The 15702-nt window shown below is 35.5% G+C and overlaps 1 protein-coding gene across 1 annotated transcript in view; it reads right to left on the reverse strand.

The window, feature by feature from the left end:
• Nucleotides 1-552: 552 nt before the first annotated feature.
• PCDH10 (protocadherin 10) overlaps nucleotides 553-15702 on the reverse strand; it is a 60617-nt gene continuing 45467 nt past the window's right edge. Inside the window, exon 5 of the mRNA XM_012443237.2 lies at nucleotides 553-3391. Coding sequence (XP_012298660.1) covers nucleotides 3321-3391 — 71 coding nt within the window. The 3' untranslated portion in view covers nucleotides 553-3320. The remainder of the gene's footprint in view (nucleotides 3392-15702) is intronic.

Raw genomic sequence — 15702 nt, forward strand, 5'->3', positions numbered from 1 at the left:
GACTTTTAACATGCTAAAGAATTGTACATCTTTCAGAAATTGATATAGTATGCGACATCCATTTGGAAATAAAAATTCCAATACTTCACATCCTCTCCCACCCTCAATCTAGTGGAACTGAAGGTTAGGGAGCATGCATTTGGTAATTTTAAACAGTATCTCTAGATCTTATTTTATTCCAATGTATTCTACTGTGCTTCATCTATACTATTATATTCATTACCAATAATGTTATCATCTATTCTTACCTCATTTCTCTCTCTCTCTCTCACGCACACACACACAGACATATACACACACACACTTAAAATAATGTGAGATATACTGTCATAATTTGGAGATGTAGGAAAAAGCACACAACCTACCACTTAAACCTTAAAGTCTGTTGATCATTTTCATTATTTGCATGATGAACTTTGTTTAAAAAGCAGAACTATTTTGGTTTAAATGTAGGAGGGATTTATGTATCTAAAATCATTTCTCTTTAAAATTCAATCTATAAAGTATCTATTTGAGACCATTTTAATGAGATTAAGTGATGAATTGCTTCATTTTATTTTGTCTTTTTTCCCCATACCACTTAAGGGAACTAAAAGCAGGTGTCATTTGGTCAGAGGTCACTTCTAAGCTCCAATGCACACTAGCCTTATAATTAAGAAGTAAAGTTTACATGATTTTCACATCTTTATCATTTTAAACAGATTAAAGATAGTACCTTTCTCATGTGAGTGTGGTGATGACCAGCATAGTACTTGTCACAGAAGGAGCACTCAATCAATATTAGCTTTCACTGTAACTTTAGAATTATCTCAGTTTTTATTTTTAAATGAATCTTAGATGCTTATCATGGTTTGTGCCACCGTTTGGAGTTGTATTTCCTTACAAAATTTCTGTTACTTTTGATGCATATCTTGGTATGGAGCTATATAAAAAGTCATGGTAGAGATGCTCTTTCATTCCCTTTATCAAGAAGAGATGAGTCGTCATGCTTACTGATAAAATCTAGAAACTACTATTACCCAGCACCAATGACCGAAATAATTTTAATAAGTCATTGAGAGTAGTATAAAATTTTAAATGTTTATTTTGCTTTTTTATTTCTATCCAGAACTTCCACTGAACAGAGGACTTCACCTGAATATATACAATGAGTATACCCCCAGATCATAAAAGATTCTCCCTATAAAATGGAAATTATTTTGTCAAACATCATTCTGATTAAAATTCAATTCACGACCCTAATTCAGTTATAAGAACTGATTTGTGTCTCTGAATTAGCTAGCAAAACTTTACCAAGGTCACATTTTTAAGTAGTAAAGTGAGAGGAGGGTTCAGTTTGTAATAATTTTAGAGTCATCATGCTATCTATTATACATTGTGTATTTCCTAAAGTATAAATTAATGAAGTGGCATTAACTTAATGTAAACATTAAAGCATATGTTTGAAACCTTTGATTTTTTAAATTTATGTTAATTATATCAGGAAAAAAGCACTTTCATAGATTAGATTTTTTTATTGTTGTGTCAGAGCTAATTAACAATTATGTTTTCCTTGACTATTGCTTGAGCTATCATCATTTCCTTCAATACATACTTTACAGATTGTAAGTGGTAAAGTTTGCAAAGTGCAGAACATGGCAGAATTTCCTGGCTTAGAGTGAATACCTATGTCTTGTATTCAACACATACCCAATTCCCTTTGAATCAGCATTACTTGCAAAGTATATACTTTGTTCAAAAAAGTATCGTCCTCCTCTTGTACTTATTTCAATTGTACCTACTTAATATCTGCACATTCTAGAAACACCAGAATTAAGGAAATTTTTGTCTTAAATTTTAAAATACATTTCTTTTTACTAACAAGCCCAGATAATGTGGATATTCTATTCCTTTGTTTGGATATAATTTCAGGAGAGGATATGCACTGTAAGTAGAAAAAAAAATGGTTTCTCTATGAATAGCTGATGCAAGAGAACAATTCTAAGATATATTTTTACTTAATTCAAAATAGGCATGATAATTATGGGATGTTAAAAGTTATCACTACATTCTCTTCCAATATAAAGTTGAGTTTTTTATAATCTGTTTTTAAATAAGTATAGTATTGATTTCAAGTTGTGAACATACAAAAACCAATTCTTTTTCTTTTATCTTACTGCTGGTCGTAAGAAAGAATGTGGGTGCTTTAAATACTCTTGATGTGTCTGTCACTGGCACAATAATCTCCCCTCCTGTGCAGAAGAGTCCTTTGTCTGTCAATGGAATCATTATGGAGATAAAGATTGCCGTGTGGGTTTTCTATCGACTTCTTAAAATGTAAGCATCTCACCTAGGCTGCCATCTCTAGAGTGACAGATTGGGTAGATGATTCCATCGCTAGATCGCACTGTGTTTGCTATTTCAAACCAGATGTCATTTTTGGGAAGAGAGTTAACACTTTTGTCACAGAGTATTTCTCTTGTTTCACTTAACATCTACTCACCTTTTGGTATTGAAGAAACACAAAATGCAACCTGCTAAGACTATCCCCAGGCAGAGTTTTCATGGCAATCTCTGCAGTTATAAAGACCATTCAATAATCTGTCTAAAACTGACATCACTGTGTGAAGAGCCGTTCATTTCTATATCTCATTTTGGATTGATGTACGTGCACTTTTATATCCTTCAGTTCGACATAACATTTGGCCTTTCATCTTCTCAGTTTAAGCTACAGGGAATTCAGAGCTATTTCAAAGCATAAGTATACGAATCTGCATATAAAAGGCTATATGTCCTACAGAGGGTTCTATGGAAAAGCAAACTATTTCAAAGAAGAAAATTAGAAGTAATTCCCACAACTAAAAATCACTAAAGTTAATACATTTTTTCATCTGATGAGAACAGTTTTATTTTTTAAGCCAATAGATGAATCCCAAAAATGATGGGGATTATTTTTTGTGTGCAAGGTCAGGAAAAGAGGAACAAGCAAGAGCTGAAATTTGAAGAGGAAAGTAAAGGAACAGTGTGTACATTATACATATTGTTTTGTAAAATGGCCACATCACACCAGAAAAATCAATACTTCATATTCCTGTATCAGACAATAGGATTCTCACCTACATAATGTATTAAATATTTATGGCTGCATGGCAATATACCCCAAAACATAGCAACATAAAACCACAAATATTTATTATCTCACAATCGGTGTGGTTCAAAAATTTTAGTTCAGCTTAGCTGGTGCCACTGGCTAAGGACTCTCAGAAGGTTGCAGTCAAACTGTCAGCAGGCGCTGTGGTCTCATCTGAATGCTCAGCCTGGGAGTCTGGTTCCAAGCTCTCTCATGTGGTTGGTGGCAGCCCTTGATCTTGTGCCACATTGGTCTCTCCACGTAGCTGCCTCCACAATAGCTCTGCAAGCAATCCAAAAAAGAATGAGACAGTATATAAGAAGTTCCTCAAAATGGAAACAATAGCTTTTTGATACCCTAATTTAAAGTGTGAAATCACTTCACTTTTATCACATTGATTTTTTAGAGGTGGTTTACTATATCACATCTACATTCAGGGAAGAGATATTACTCAAGGCTGTCAATGTTAGGCTGTGAAAATCATTGTAGGCCATCATAAAGGCTGCCAACCCTACATATACACAGTCATGTTAAATTGTCTTAGGTACTTTTTTATATTACAAAAGACTTTTCAAAATGCAAGTTCTGTCAGTGTGGTTTTAAACCCAAAGTAATTCTGCTATACAAATTCTGCAGTCTTACTTTTCCCAAATATATTGCTCTCCAAATATAATCTTGCTAGTTTTAGAAAGTTTCTTAACTTGAAATTGATGAGTACCATTACTTATTTTTTAAATAACAGTTTTTATCTTTTTTTTAGCATAAAAAATTGAGATTTAAAAAAAAAAACAACTCACAAATATAATTGTGTAAATTCTGGAGCTAACAAAGTACTTAGCACAGAAGTTATGCAGCATATGGTTATCCTAGTCCCAAACAGTAAAATGTGTCTGTATGTGCCAGCTCTTAATTATCAGCTCATTAGCACTCAGGTGTCAATTGCTGGTGGCAAAGGCAATGCCCAAATGGCCTAGTTTCTGTCATGCACAGTGTAATTAAATTGACCTCAAGTACTGAAGCTTGCTAGTTGTCTGATACTGTTTGGACACTAATTTCAGGCCACTATTCAAAATAGAGTAATATGGTAAATAAACCAATGCAATGAGAGAAAAGCTATATTTAGTTTTATATTGTAATTTAATGTTGTAATAGCCTTAAAGGCAAAACAATTACTATTCTAATCTATAACAAATATAGCAATGCATATTACCCCTTTGGTTTTAACATTATCGATTTAAAATTACTTTAGATTTCAAGATAATGATATTACAAAAAGGTAAAAATAAGTTATTCTAATACTGGCATATGGAAAAAGAATTATGTATTTTTATCATATTTATTGATATGTAATAAAATTAATTATATATATTTAAATTTTTAATTATTAATTCCAAAATGTGATTTAATTTCAAACATATCAGTGCTTCTCTAACAGCAATGAAAAATATACTAAAGAGATTCCCACATTTAAACTCTCAATAATGTAAGATCAAATTTCCTCATGACATTCTGTGTTACACTTGGAAGATATTTCTTATTATGTTCATAGTTCATTTTCAAGCTCCCAGTTACAGAGAGGAGAGAGGTCAGTTAATGCACGAAACTTTCTTCTTCCTAAAACGTCATGAATGTGAAAAAATATTTAATGAAAAAGCTACAATGACAAATAAAAGACAAACAATTGAGAAAATAACTACGACAACATTCTGAACATTTGGAAATAGATAAAAAGTCATAATTGACATACTAACTGTGAAAGTTTTAAAACCTTAGCTGGAAGCTAAGAGTGTAAAGAAGAAACCTGGTTTATCCCACAGAAAACTCCAAAGGCTCAGTAATTGATAGCACAAATTAGTTCTGAAGTAGGGGTAAAAATAAGCCTAATAAAAAGGACCAAAAACGTTAAGAAACAGTTAGACTTCCCCGATGTCCTCATCAACTGCGCACATGTAGATGATAAGTATTCCCTCTGGTTAGAAGACAGCAGATTTATTATTCTCTTAGGAGGTTGAAACAGAGAGCTCCTAGAAGACAGCAGGCACAGTTTAATGTGCAATCGTCATATCAAGAAGTTGGGATCTTGAGTCTTCTAGATTTTTTTTTCCCAATTAGTTTTCAGAATTCAAGTACTCAGGCTTATACCTCCAGGAAAAATATCTGAAAATATTTATCTTGATTATCTAACAAGACCAAGAAGAAAAATATGCTGAAACATATTGGTCAGGAGTTCTGCAACTAAATGTTAGCCAGATCAACCTATAGACAAACATACTCAACAAGCCCTCCACACAGGGGCAGAATTTACCCTCAGCATTTTAGAGTACCTACCGTCTTAATTATGAGCTGACAACCAAGTATCATAAGACATTACAAAAAGTCTCTACCATAATCCCAGGAAACACTATTCAGAAAAAATAAAATGTAAAATAAACTGTCATCAATGTATTCAGATGAATAAAAGAAAGTATTGCATATACAAAGAGTTAAAAATATTTTAAAAGAGGAACATTCAGAAACAAAAAGAACTCTTAGAAGTAAAGTAACAATAATAATAAAAATAATAATAAAATAAAAAGCTCAGTAGAGGTTTGGAATAGATATATAACAAAATACTCCAGAAAGTATATTTTTAAAATATAGAAAATAGAAAAGAAAAAGTAATGAAAATTGACAGACCAGTAGAGGAGGTTCAGCAACCACATAACAAAGGATCCAAAAAAAAAAAGGAAAGAAAAAGAAGGGAAGAAATGATGAAAGTAAGAATTCAAGAAAACTAAAAGTTGAAAGGCTTGGAGTTAAAGACTGAAAGAGCTTACTTACTAAGTGCCTGCAACATGGATGAAAATGAACTGTCAAGTTACACAATACCAAATTTCAGACCTTAATCACAAAGAGATTCTCTCACAAGTTTACAAAGGAGCTGGGGGATCCTGTGTTCATGAAAAGTTTATTTACAAAAATAATCCACTCACTTTAGAAGATGATATGGAAACTCTTTCAAAGAATCAAACCTTAACAATAGAAAATTTGGCATGGGTCAAGCCCGACAAAGAACTAAATTCTTCAAGTGTTCACATAGAGTTTTGGTTTCTTCACACTACATACTGTTCACCGTCAATGTATGAGGCCTAAAGTTAAGGCCCGTTGTTATGTGTTGGCATTACTTGGAAGGTCTCAAAAAGCCCAACTTCAAGTTCCCTTCCCACCCTGCTCCAGAAGATGAGGTCTCCTAACCAGACCATCCTCCTTATCAAGGAGACCAGGCACAGGTCCTGCTTATCCTGGGTTTCCTGGTAGTGGGTTTCAGTTCCCTGTTAACACATGGAATTATTCAAATAAGCTAATCACATCACCCCCTTGGAACCAGGGTTGAAACACAAAGCTTTTGTCCCACAGTCCCTGGTTGTTCCCTCTGTTTCCAAGTGCAACTTCCATGTGGTTCTGTGCAGAGTGCAGTGTCCTCCTCTCCCAGGCTGTGAGTAATAAATTGCTGCAGATGCCGTTTTTCTAGTGTCCAGTTGCAGATTCTTCATCCCAATAACATCAGGGCAGATATCCCTCCCTCATCAATACACTGAATAGTAGGCAAATAAAATAACCTCCTTAAAGGACGGTCCAACCATGACCAAGGACACCTGGTCAACTTTCAGTCACTGCTTTTGGATAACTAAGTGGTTTTCTGATACTAGAAGGCCACGTGGGAACAAACCACTAATTGCTTCCAGTGCCATCTTGTTCCCTCTCTTTGCTTTCTAGGAAGCTCTTGTTGTTCCCCAAAAGAAAAATTATTGTTACTTGACAATACCTGGACATGACTGACTGTTGGGTTTGGTCTGTTTTTTGATAAGTGTGCCTGAGTCTCCTGCCCATAAAAGTAGTGACAACACAGCACCTTAAAGATAGTCTGGTGCTTGAGTCCTACCTACCAAGGGTAAGCTAGAGCCCTCCGGTTACAGCATCTAATGTAGTGACATTTCCTTGCTGCTTGGGGCAGCCATGTGGATATTAACTGTGACTGCATAGCCCCATGAGGAACATGGGATGACACATTGTCAGGTTTGTAGAAAAGAAGGAGACCGATATAGAAAGAATTAAGCAAGGCTCCCAGGTTGCCTAACAAGGGTTGCCATTCAGGCAAGAGTAGCTACCTTGCCCATTTCCTGTGTAACTGTTTCCCTCAGTGCATCCCATGCATCCCCCTGACTCCCAGGGGTAAAAGGTAAACATCCATGGCAGCCCATGGTCAAGGACCTGATGGAAAAATAATGAGAGAGAGTTTAGGAGCATGTGTTACCAGCCCCTCTTAAAACATTGGAGAGGTAATGTAACTGCTCTCCCAATGAAAAACCCTACCCAAAAGTGCCTAGGCTTTTCTTACTGTTGCCGTTTACCAGGATGCAAAATACTTGACTGCCATCACTGCCTCACGGTCAAAATGACCTTACTAGTTGCAGACTCCAGCACTGAGGAGATTGACTGGTATTCCCTAGAGAAGGCGATAGCTGTCTGTAGGTGGATTGCTAGGCTCCCAACATTTTTGTATTCAACCATACAGAAGGTCTGCACCGAGAGAGATCAGGAAACAAACTAAAAGCTGTGACTACTAAACTTTACATGAAATTCAAAATATTCTGGGGAAATTTGTATGGAGAGAAAAGAGAAATAAAAAAAAGGAGGAAGGCTGCATGCCTATAGTAGACAATGACTTTTAGAATGACCTCTGGGTTATGATCCCAGAACTCTTCCATTGTGCCAAAATGTTGTCTGTTTCTCTGTTACAACAAAGATCATGATTCTCAGCTTGACAGGGTAAAATTCCCATGACACCCCGATGGCATAGCATAGGTGTTATTTAAAACCCAACTTAAGTCTGGGGTCCTTAAACCCTATGATGCAACAATTCCTTGGAAAAGGCCCCTAACCATAATGATAGTTATTTGAGGCTTTCTAAAGTAAAAAGTTTGTAAATATGAGCAGCTTATAGAGGGGAAAAATTAAAAAAGAAAGAAAAAGGAGGAAGGCATCTTGGATATGGGGAGAGAACAAAGTTGAAATAAAGGTATATAATTTGACCACTTCTCATTGCTCCTGGAATCTCTATACTATCTCTATACCATGGCCGTAAGCTGATGGTGGACTTCTCCCTGGCCCTACATCATACATCTTTAGAATGGCAAGTTTTGGCCACATACTGGGCTTTTCTGGAAATAGAGAAGTCTCTTAGACACTGAGCTTCTGATCCTCCATACCAAGCTGGCCGTTATGCCTTGGGTCCCGAAATCAGTATTCCGTAAGCTCTGCACAGCTACCTCCTGGCACCAAACTGGACCCTCTAATATATCCCCCCTGCAAGAGCGAGTGGCCTAACCTCTCCTCAGCCCATTGTCTGATGCCTCAGTTCTAGAAGAGATCAATTCACTTATGCAACTCTTGACAATCTGGAAAGCCTCTTGGGAACAACTGAGGGAACATGTTGATACACTTTATGGATCAACTACCACCATTATATACGATGGAGCTCTGTGGAATTTTACTGCTTTTCATCCCTTAGTCAGGATGTCCCTGATAAACAACAGGATGAAAGGGTCAGCAACACTGGCCAAACATAAGATGGTCAGTTTTGTGCCAAAAACCCGAAACAGGAAATGGCTTCTTCTGTACATTTTCACAGTCTCTCACTCTGTTGTCTAAGAGTTGACCCCTTGGAGATAGACATCTCTGACAATCTCTTGTCCCACAGAGACGTGATATAAAAATCAAGGCAACAGATGTCACTACATGTACTAGGATCATAATACAAGGCCTCACCAGAACATTCTTTATTCCTTTAAAGTTATAAAAATTATTGATAGTGATTTAGGCCTTTACTTTACTTCTTAAAATAGACAATGTTGGGCTCTTGAATAAGGTATTCAGTGCAACGTCCATGTGCCCTTCAAGACCTTGAGCTGCCAGTTTGAGTAAGAGGCATAGTGCCATCCTTGAAGAATTCCTTTTTACGCTACTAACTGGCAAGTAGGCCCCCTGCTATTGCTATAGGTCTGGATTAGTTCAGATCCACATCCTTTTGTATTCTCTGCAATAATGCCACACAGGCCCCTCACTTTTCTTTATTGGCCATAAATGGGACACCACTAAAGTTTATGTTTTTGAATATTACTTCATGCATAGCCCTCTTTAACCTGGTCAACTGCCTACTTTACATCCTGGGGTATGTCTTCCACTGCATAGCAATCTACTTATCACAAAGATATAAACTGATGCCAAGGCTTCACGGGGCTAATGGGGATCTAAAATTAAGGCCCGATATTATGTGCTGCCTTGATATCTGGCATCACCAAGAGGGCCTCAAATGGCCTAAGCCTTCTTTACTCTGCTCCCAAATATAAAATTCCCTTAGCCAAAGAGTTGTCCTTATCAGGGATCCCAGGCCCAGTTCCTTTTTATCCCTAAGTAGCGAGGTTTCAGTTCCAGGCCCAGTCCCACAGAATTACTCAGACTGTTCAGTGTGGGAGGTTGTTGGCTCTGTCCCCGAGTTCAACCTCAGCGTGGTCTTTTTCATTGTGCATGGTCTTCCACCAGGCTGTGAGACTATTTGACTAACAAATTGCCGTCATTCTTATTCCTCTGTCTACTGTTAGGTGTGTGTGTCTCCGTCCCTATAACCCTATGGTGAGAATGCCTCCTTCAATGGGATGAATTGTAAGTGATTAAACTACCTTTTACACGGCTTCCGATTTTTCTTTTTTTTTTTTAATTGCATTTTAGGTTTTGGGGTACATGTGAAGAACAAGCAAGATTGTTGCATAGGTGCATCCGTGGCAGTGTGATTTGCTGCCTTCCTCCCCTTCACTAAATTAGTTGAAGTAAGTTGAGCTAACTTGGGTGGAATTATTAGGTGAAACGATGATTTTGTAAATCAAGTTAGTCAGATTTACTCTTGGTGATGCAGCAGTTTGTTCAATTTGATTTCTTTAGGAGATGTACTCATATTTGGCTCTAATTGTGCTTATTCACTACCAATATAACATGTCGTTAAGAGGAATAAAAATGCATATATTTCATTTTAAAGTAAATGCATAAAAGAATAGTAAGAACTGCCTTTAGTTTCTTAGGCCAAATTTAATGGTGCCCTATATAAGAGAATCATCCTTATGGGTGAAGATAGGAAGAACTGAACAATTTTAAATATAAAGTGAGTTTATAGATGCTTTAATTTACTTGTATATTTTCAAATATAACTACTCCCAAGATTTCAATTTAAAATAAGACACAGAGAATGGAAACATAGCACAGGTGGAGGGTTCAGAGTCAAGAGAAAGGATTTGGGTAAGTTCTTAGGTTTATTGTTAGGTACTTCCATGAGTTGACTTATGTTTGTTAGTCATCATCTTCATGGGTGGGATTCAGACCAAAATATTTTTAAGACCCTGTTCTACATTAAAATTCTAGTATTCTGTGGGACCCACTTAAAAAATAAAAAAAACAATAAGATTAATTACTAGTAGAGGCTAGAAGACAGTTGGTGAATGCAGACTTAACAAATTGAAGACGTTAAGACTTTTTCAAAAATATTTGCTGAAAACATTAGCTGAACTCAGATGCAAAGGAAATATTTTAAAGTGTCTTTTACAATTGTTAAATCTTTTAAATTTTTTATCAACATTTCTTTATGTTTATTAAGTATTGTTATGTGTGTGTTACAAAAAAAAGAAAAAAGAAATGCCAGAAGGTTTGACTTAACCTGTGTCCTTTTTACATGGGTCAAGCCTAATTTTGGTACATACACTAGCCAAAGTTATACATATAAAAAAACTTTAAAACTTTAAAATTTACATATGATATCTTTATAAAATTATTTCTAAAAATCATGAATGAAAACGTTTTTACTTAAGAGATATAATTTAAATAGTATTAATAACTATCAGTTATTATACAGAGAATAAAGCAGAATGCAGCCCGGATGGTACCATTTAATATTAGAATAAAAATTTTAAAATACTGTGGTATTGTTTAAATATAATGTAGTTTAGGCCCCTCATGGGGAGCCACCATTCTAAAACTTAAATGATAATTAGAAAGCCTTTCTACAATAAGATATCTTCCTGAACAATTTTTTTCCTTTACATCAATTGTCTAACAGCAGCATGGTCCTCTCCTCTGGCAAAGAAAGCCTCCATCATCATTTCTCCCTGACCTTCATCATCAGCCTACTAACCATCAAGATAGCGAAGAAGTACAGTCTATTTGTCCTCTGAAATGCCTCTCAATTCTATCCTCTCCCCTCTATTTTTACCAGTTCATTCTAAGTCAATTGTGCTTGTTCCTTACCTAGAGATCTACAGTAGTCTGTCTCTTCCTACCCCAATGTCTATTTTTCTCTTTTTCCAGTGTTACAAGTTACCTTCTATTTATGTAATTAATTTTTTTTTTTTTTTTTTTTTTGGAGACAGGGGTTTCACTCTGTCACCCAGGCTGGAGTGTAGTGGCACACAGTCTTGGCTCACTGCAACTGCCACCTCTCCAGTTCAAGCCATCCTCCCACTTCAGTCTTCCAAGTAGCTAGGACTACAGGTGCGTGCCATCACTCCTGGCTATTTATTTTATTTTTTTCTAGAGACAGGGTTACTCTCCATGTCACCGAGGCTAGTCTCCGACTCCTGAGCTCAAGCGATCTGTCCGCTTTGTCCTCCTAAAGTGCTGGGATTACAAGCGTGAGCCATCAGCCAGGTATGCTGTCTTTCTAAATTTAAATTAGGCAATTCTTAGTTATTTGCATAATTTATATTTGTCTTTTGTTGTTGTTATATCTGGGATAGACTCTTCTATACAGTCTTAAAAAATGCTTTCTCCCACACACAAAAATACTTCTGAAACTAAACTCTTTGCTAATATCTAAATTGTAAAAATCACCGAATATATCCTTTTTGCTCCACATAACTGATTTGCAGTTAGAAACTTGCTTCCCACCTCAGTAGCAACATCTATAACCAATAACCACAGTGTTGTATCCTTATCGTATAACTTGTTAAAAAGCTATGCCAGTATTACATATTTTTGCATGATGTTAGTGGTATCACCAATTTTCCACTATTTTGGTTTCTGAAGTTATAAGTACATCATCTTAGAATCAGGAAGACACTTTTAAACTGAGTAGTATTTGCAAACACTGTCATGTGAAGGCCATACATCATTGTCAAAGAGGCAATAGAAAGAATATAAACATCTATGGAGGCATTCAATGAGGTGGTTTAATATTACTTCATTTTAAAATAAAATTTAATATACCTCTTAATGTTGCTTCTTACCTAAAGAGTATTGTATCACTTTATTTCAGTCTTTGTCAGGTTTTAACTAGAATTACTTGTTTATTTTCATTACATTTTTTCTTGTTTTCACTTATGTATGTTAAAATGTAACTCTCACACACATCTCTCATTCTCTCTGTCTTTAATTCAGTTTTGTTTGGTATATTCTATGCCAGTTTGTTGATGATCAAATACAATTGATTTTCAACCAGGCATTTTGCTACTTTAAAGTATTAGAGGGGGACAAAAGGGAGATGTTTTACCTACAGTACAATTATTTTTGTTCATATTCATGTATTCTTTCATTTGAGCCTGTTATTACCCTTCCCAAACACACACACACACACACACACACACACACACACACACACACACACAATTTTGAGAGAAATACGTTGCCAGAGAAGTTTGACATTGGCTATTACTCTATTATTAATTAGAAAACACAACTGGGAATAAGAGAATTCTCACATTTTTGAAATAAAATTTAGAGTTGTCAGCTTACACAATTCACTATGCTAACACTTCTTTTCTTCCTTTTTTCACAATCAAGAGAAGAGTTATTCACAATGATAGGAGAAAAGGGAGATGGGGATGGTGTTTCAGATTAGGTGATTGCAATGTTATCTAAATGTTCCCATCATTCAGACAGGTTGATTGAGGAACTGCCCAGTCATCATCAGATGTTTTCTATGAAAAATAAAGAAGCAAATCAAAACAAAAATATCTCCATCCACATAAATTTTCATTATGGATCAGTATATTTCCTTTATAATATGAATACTCCCTTAAATATCAATTAAGTTGCAGATTAATTTGAACTACCTTATCTTAACTGGGAGATTTGAAACCCAGTTTTCATGATGAGGAGATAAAACTTTTAATTGATTCAAAAGAAAAGAAAAGAGGGAATTTTAGATATATTCTGAACAGGCAAAGGACAGTTGTAGGGAACAGGGCCTGCCAAGCTAAGTAATGACAACTTCAAGAAGTCTACTAGCAGAGCAACTTTTAAAATTCAATTCTATTGAGCAGAAACTGAATACTGCTTAAATTTATTTTTATGAAAATCATATGCAAACAAAATGATGCTGTCAAATATGCAGTATTCCCATCAAGCATTTATTTGTATGGAAATACATATTCAGAAAAGACATTGGGGTTAGATGACTATGTCCTAGTGCAAACATACACCTGTATTTTTCAATAGTGCAGAGAGAGGACTATTTGAGAGTTGTAAAAGGAAATGGAGGAAGAAAAGGCATCCAGCCAGATGTAAGTTTTATTTCCTGTACTCCATACCACTGATAAATGGAGAGGCAAATATGAACTGAGCTGATAAGTGGACACCAACGGCAACTCTACTTTCATCTTGAGGTTTTGAAATTTGCACTGCTTAGACACAACTCTGTAGCAGGTTGAAATTTTAAGAAAAGAATTTGTTTGTAGACTGTATTCTATACTTTCGGTAATCAAGATCAGTGGTTAAATGTTGAAGAAAATTTAATAACATATACTTTATATTTCGTATATAAACACATATACTTTCATTGTGAAACTGCCATTGCAAAATTAGAACTGAGAAAACCATTGCAGTGAAAGATATCCAAACTAACCACCTCCATCTTGCTTTTAACCTCCAAGCTGTCCTCCTTCACTCCTGGGCATATAGGCCAAGACACTTTGGGAGGAACTTGGTTTATAGTTTAACTTTGAAACAGCTGATAACCACCCTTTCCCAAAACAAACCCCCTTCCTGTCTCAGGACTAGGCTGCCTTTGTACAACTAACAAATTAGCCACAAGATCAGAGATTATGGTTTAGGAGTTATGCAACTGCAGGCTACAAGATTCTGAGCCTTTCTAAATTGCTTCTGGGGATAACATAACTATTGTAATACCTAAGATCACTGCTTGAGATATTTTGGAGACCCTGAACTTAATCAACTGGCACCACCCTGATTGGTAAACTAGTGCATCTGGTCTTGTGACTCCTACCCAGGAACTAACAGTGCCACACGGCAGCTTAACAGCTTCTACCAGCTATGATTTCATCTTTGAACCATCCAATCAGTACTCCTGATTCACTGGTCCCCCCACCCATCAAATTATCCTTAAAAACTCTGATTACCCAAATACTTGGGTAGACTGATTGAAGTGATAATAAAACTCTGGTGTCCCTAACAGCAGTCTCTGCATGAATAACTTACTCTATTGCAATTCCCCTGTCTTGATAAATTGGATCTGTCTAAGCAGTGGGCAAAGTGAACCTGTTGGGTAGTTATAATTGTGTGTTAGCATTGTGTTATGCATTTCAGCTTCCTCAGTTCATCTAATCCTCACAGAAATTCTACAATTAAGTGCACTCATCCCTATTTTACAAATGGTAAAAGATTAAGATTCAGATGTGAGGTAACTTCAAAAATATCTTCTCTTTTTCCACAGCATTAAGTAAGTTTAAATTTGAAATACAGATCATATGGTGCAGTGCTTTTCAAATATTTTGGGGAGTGATTCACAGTAAGGAATATATTTTACATTGTGACCTATTTTATACATATATCTGAGAAAGTTTCATAAAGAATCATTTGCTTTTATATAAATGATATATATTGATGCTTTTCTAATCTTTTTTTCTATTCTATTTACTTTTTTATGTTTTTATGTTATAATCTCTATACAGTCAGTTGATCTCATAACCATTGATAACTCTCAACCAAAAATTTTGGTCACTTAATTATTTGATTATTTAATATTTTCCTCTAATTTCTTTGGAAATTAGAATTTTCCTAAAGGCAGATTGCACCATGCATTCTTACATTCTCTCACTGTCAGACCTCAGTATATGTCTGTAATCTAATATAGTGTGATTTTACCACTGAAAATTCATAATCTTAGTTAAAGAGTCTATGATATATTTACCAGAAAGAGCGAAAGTAAGGGATAAAAGGTAGTGATATATGGGGGGAACCAAGGCAAATTCTAATCATAGCTGATAAGATTTCATTGAGAACTATCCTTCTTCTGTAGTTTCAGTTCTTTTCCACTAAATTGGTTTATTAGATGTTCAAAGCAAAGAAACAGCCACACTCTTCCCCCTGCCAACTTGTTGCCTTATAAAGTGAACCTGGGTCCAGATACATGCAGTTTGAACTCAAGTAAATCAGTTACAGAGAACACACATGAGATTAAGAAGCACATCTCTTCTATTACCTTGTAGTTAATTGAGACCTAAATTTCTGTAGGATTAATTCAGACTATTTTAATATTGTAAAAAGTATCTATA

Source organism: Aotus nancymaae, unplaced genomic scaffold, assembly GCF_030222135.1.
Source record: "Aotus nancymaae isolate 86718 unplaced genomic scaffold, 86718_ANA_hifiasm-v0.15.2.pri h1tg000033l, whole genome shotgun sequence".
Classification (NCBI taxonomy): domain Eukaryota; kingdom Metazoa; phylum Chordata; class Mammalia; order Primates; family Aotidae; genus Aotus; species Aotus nancymaae.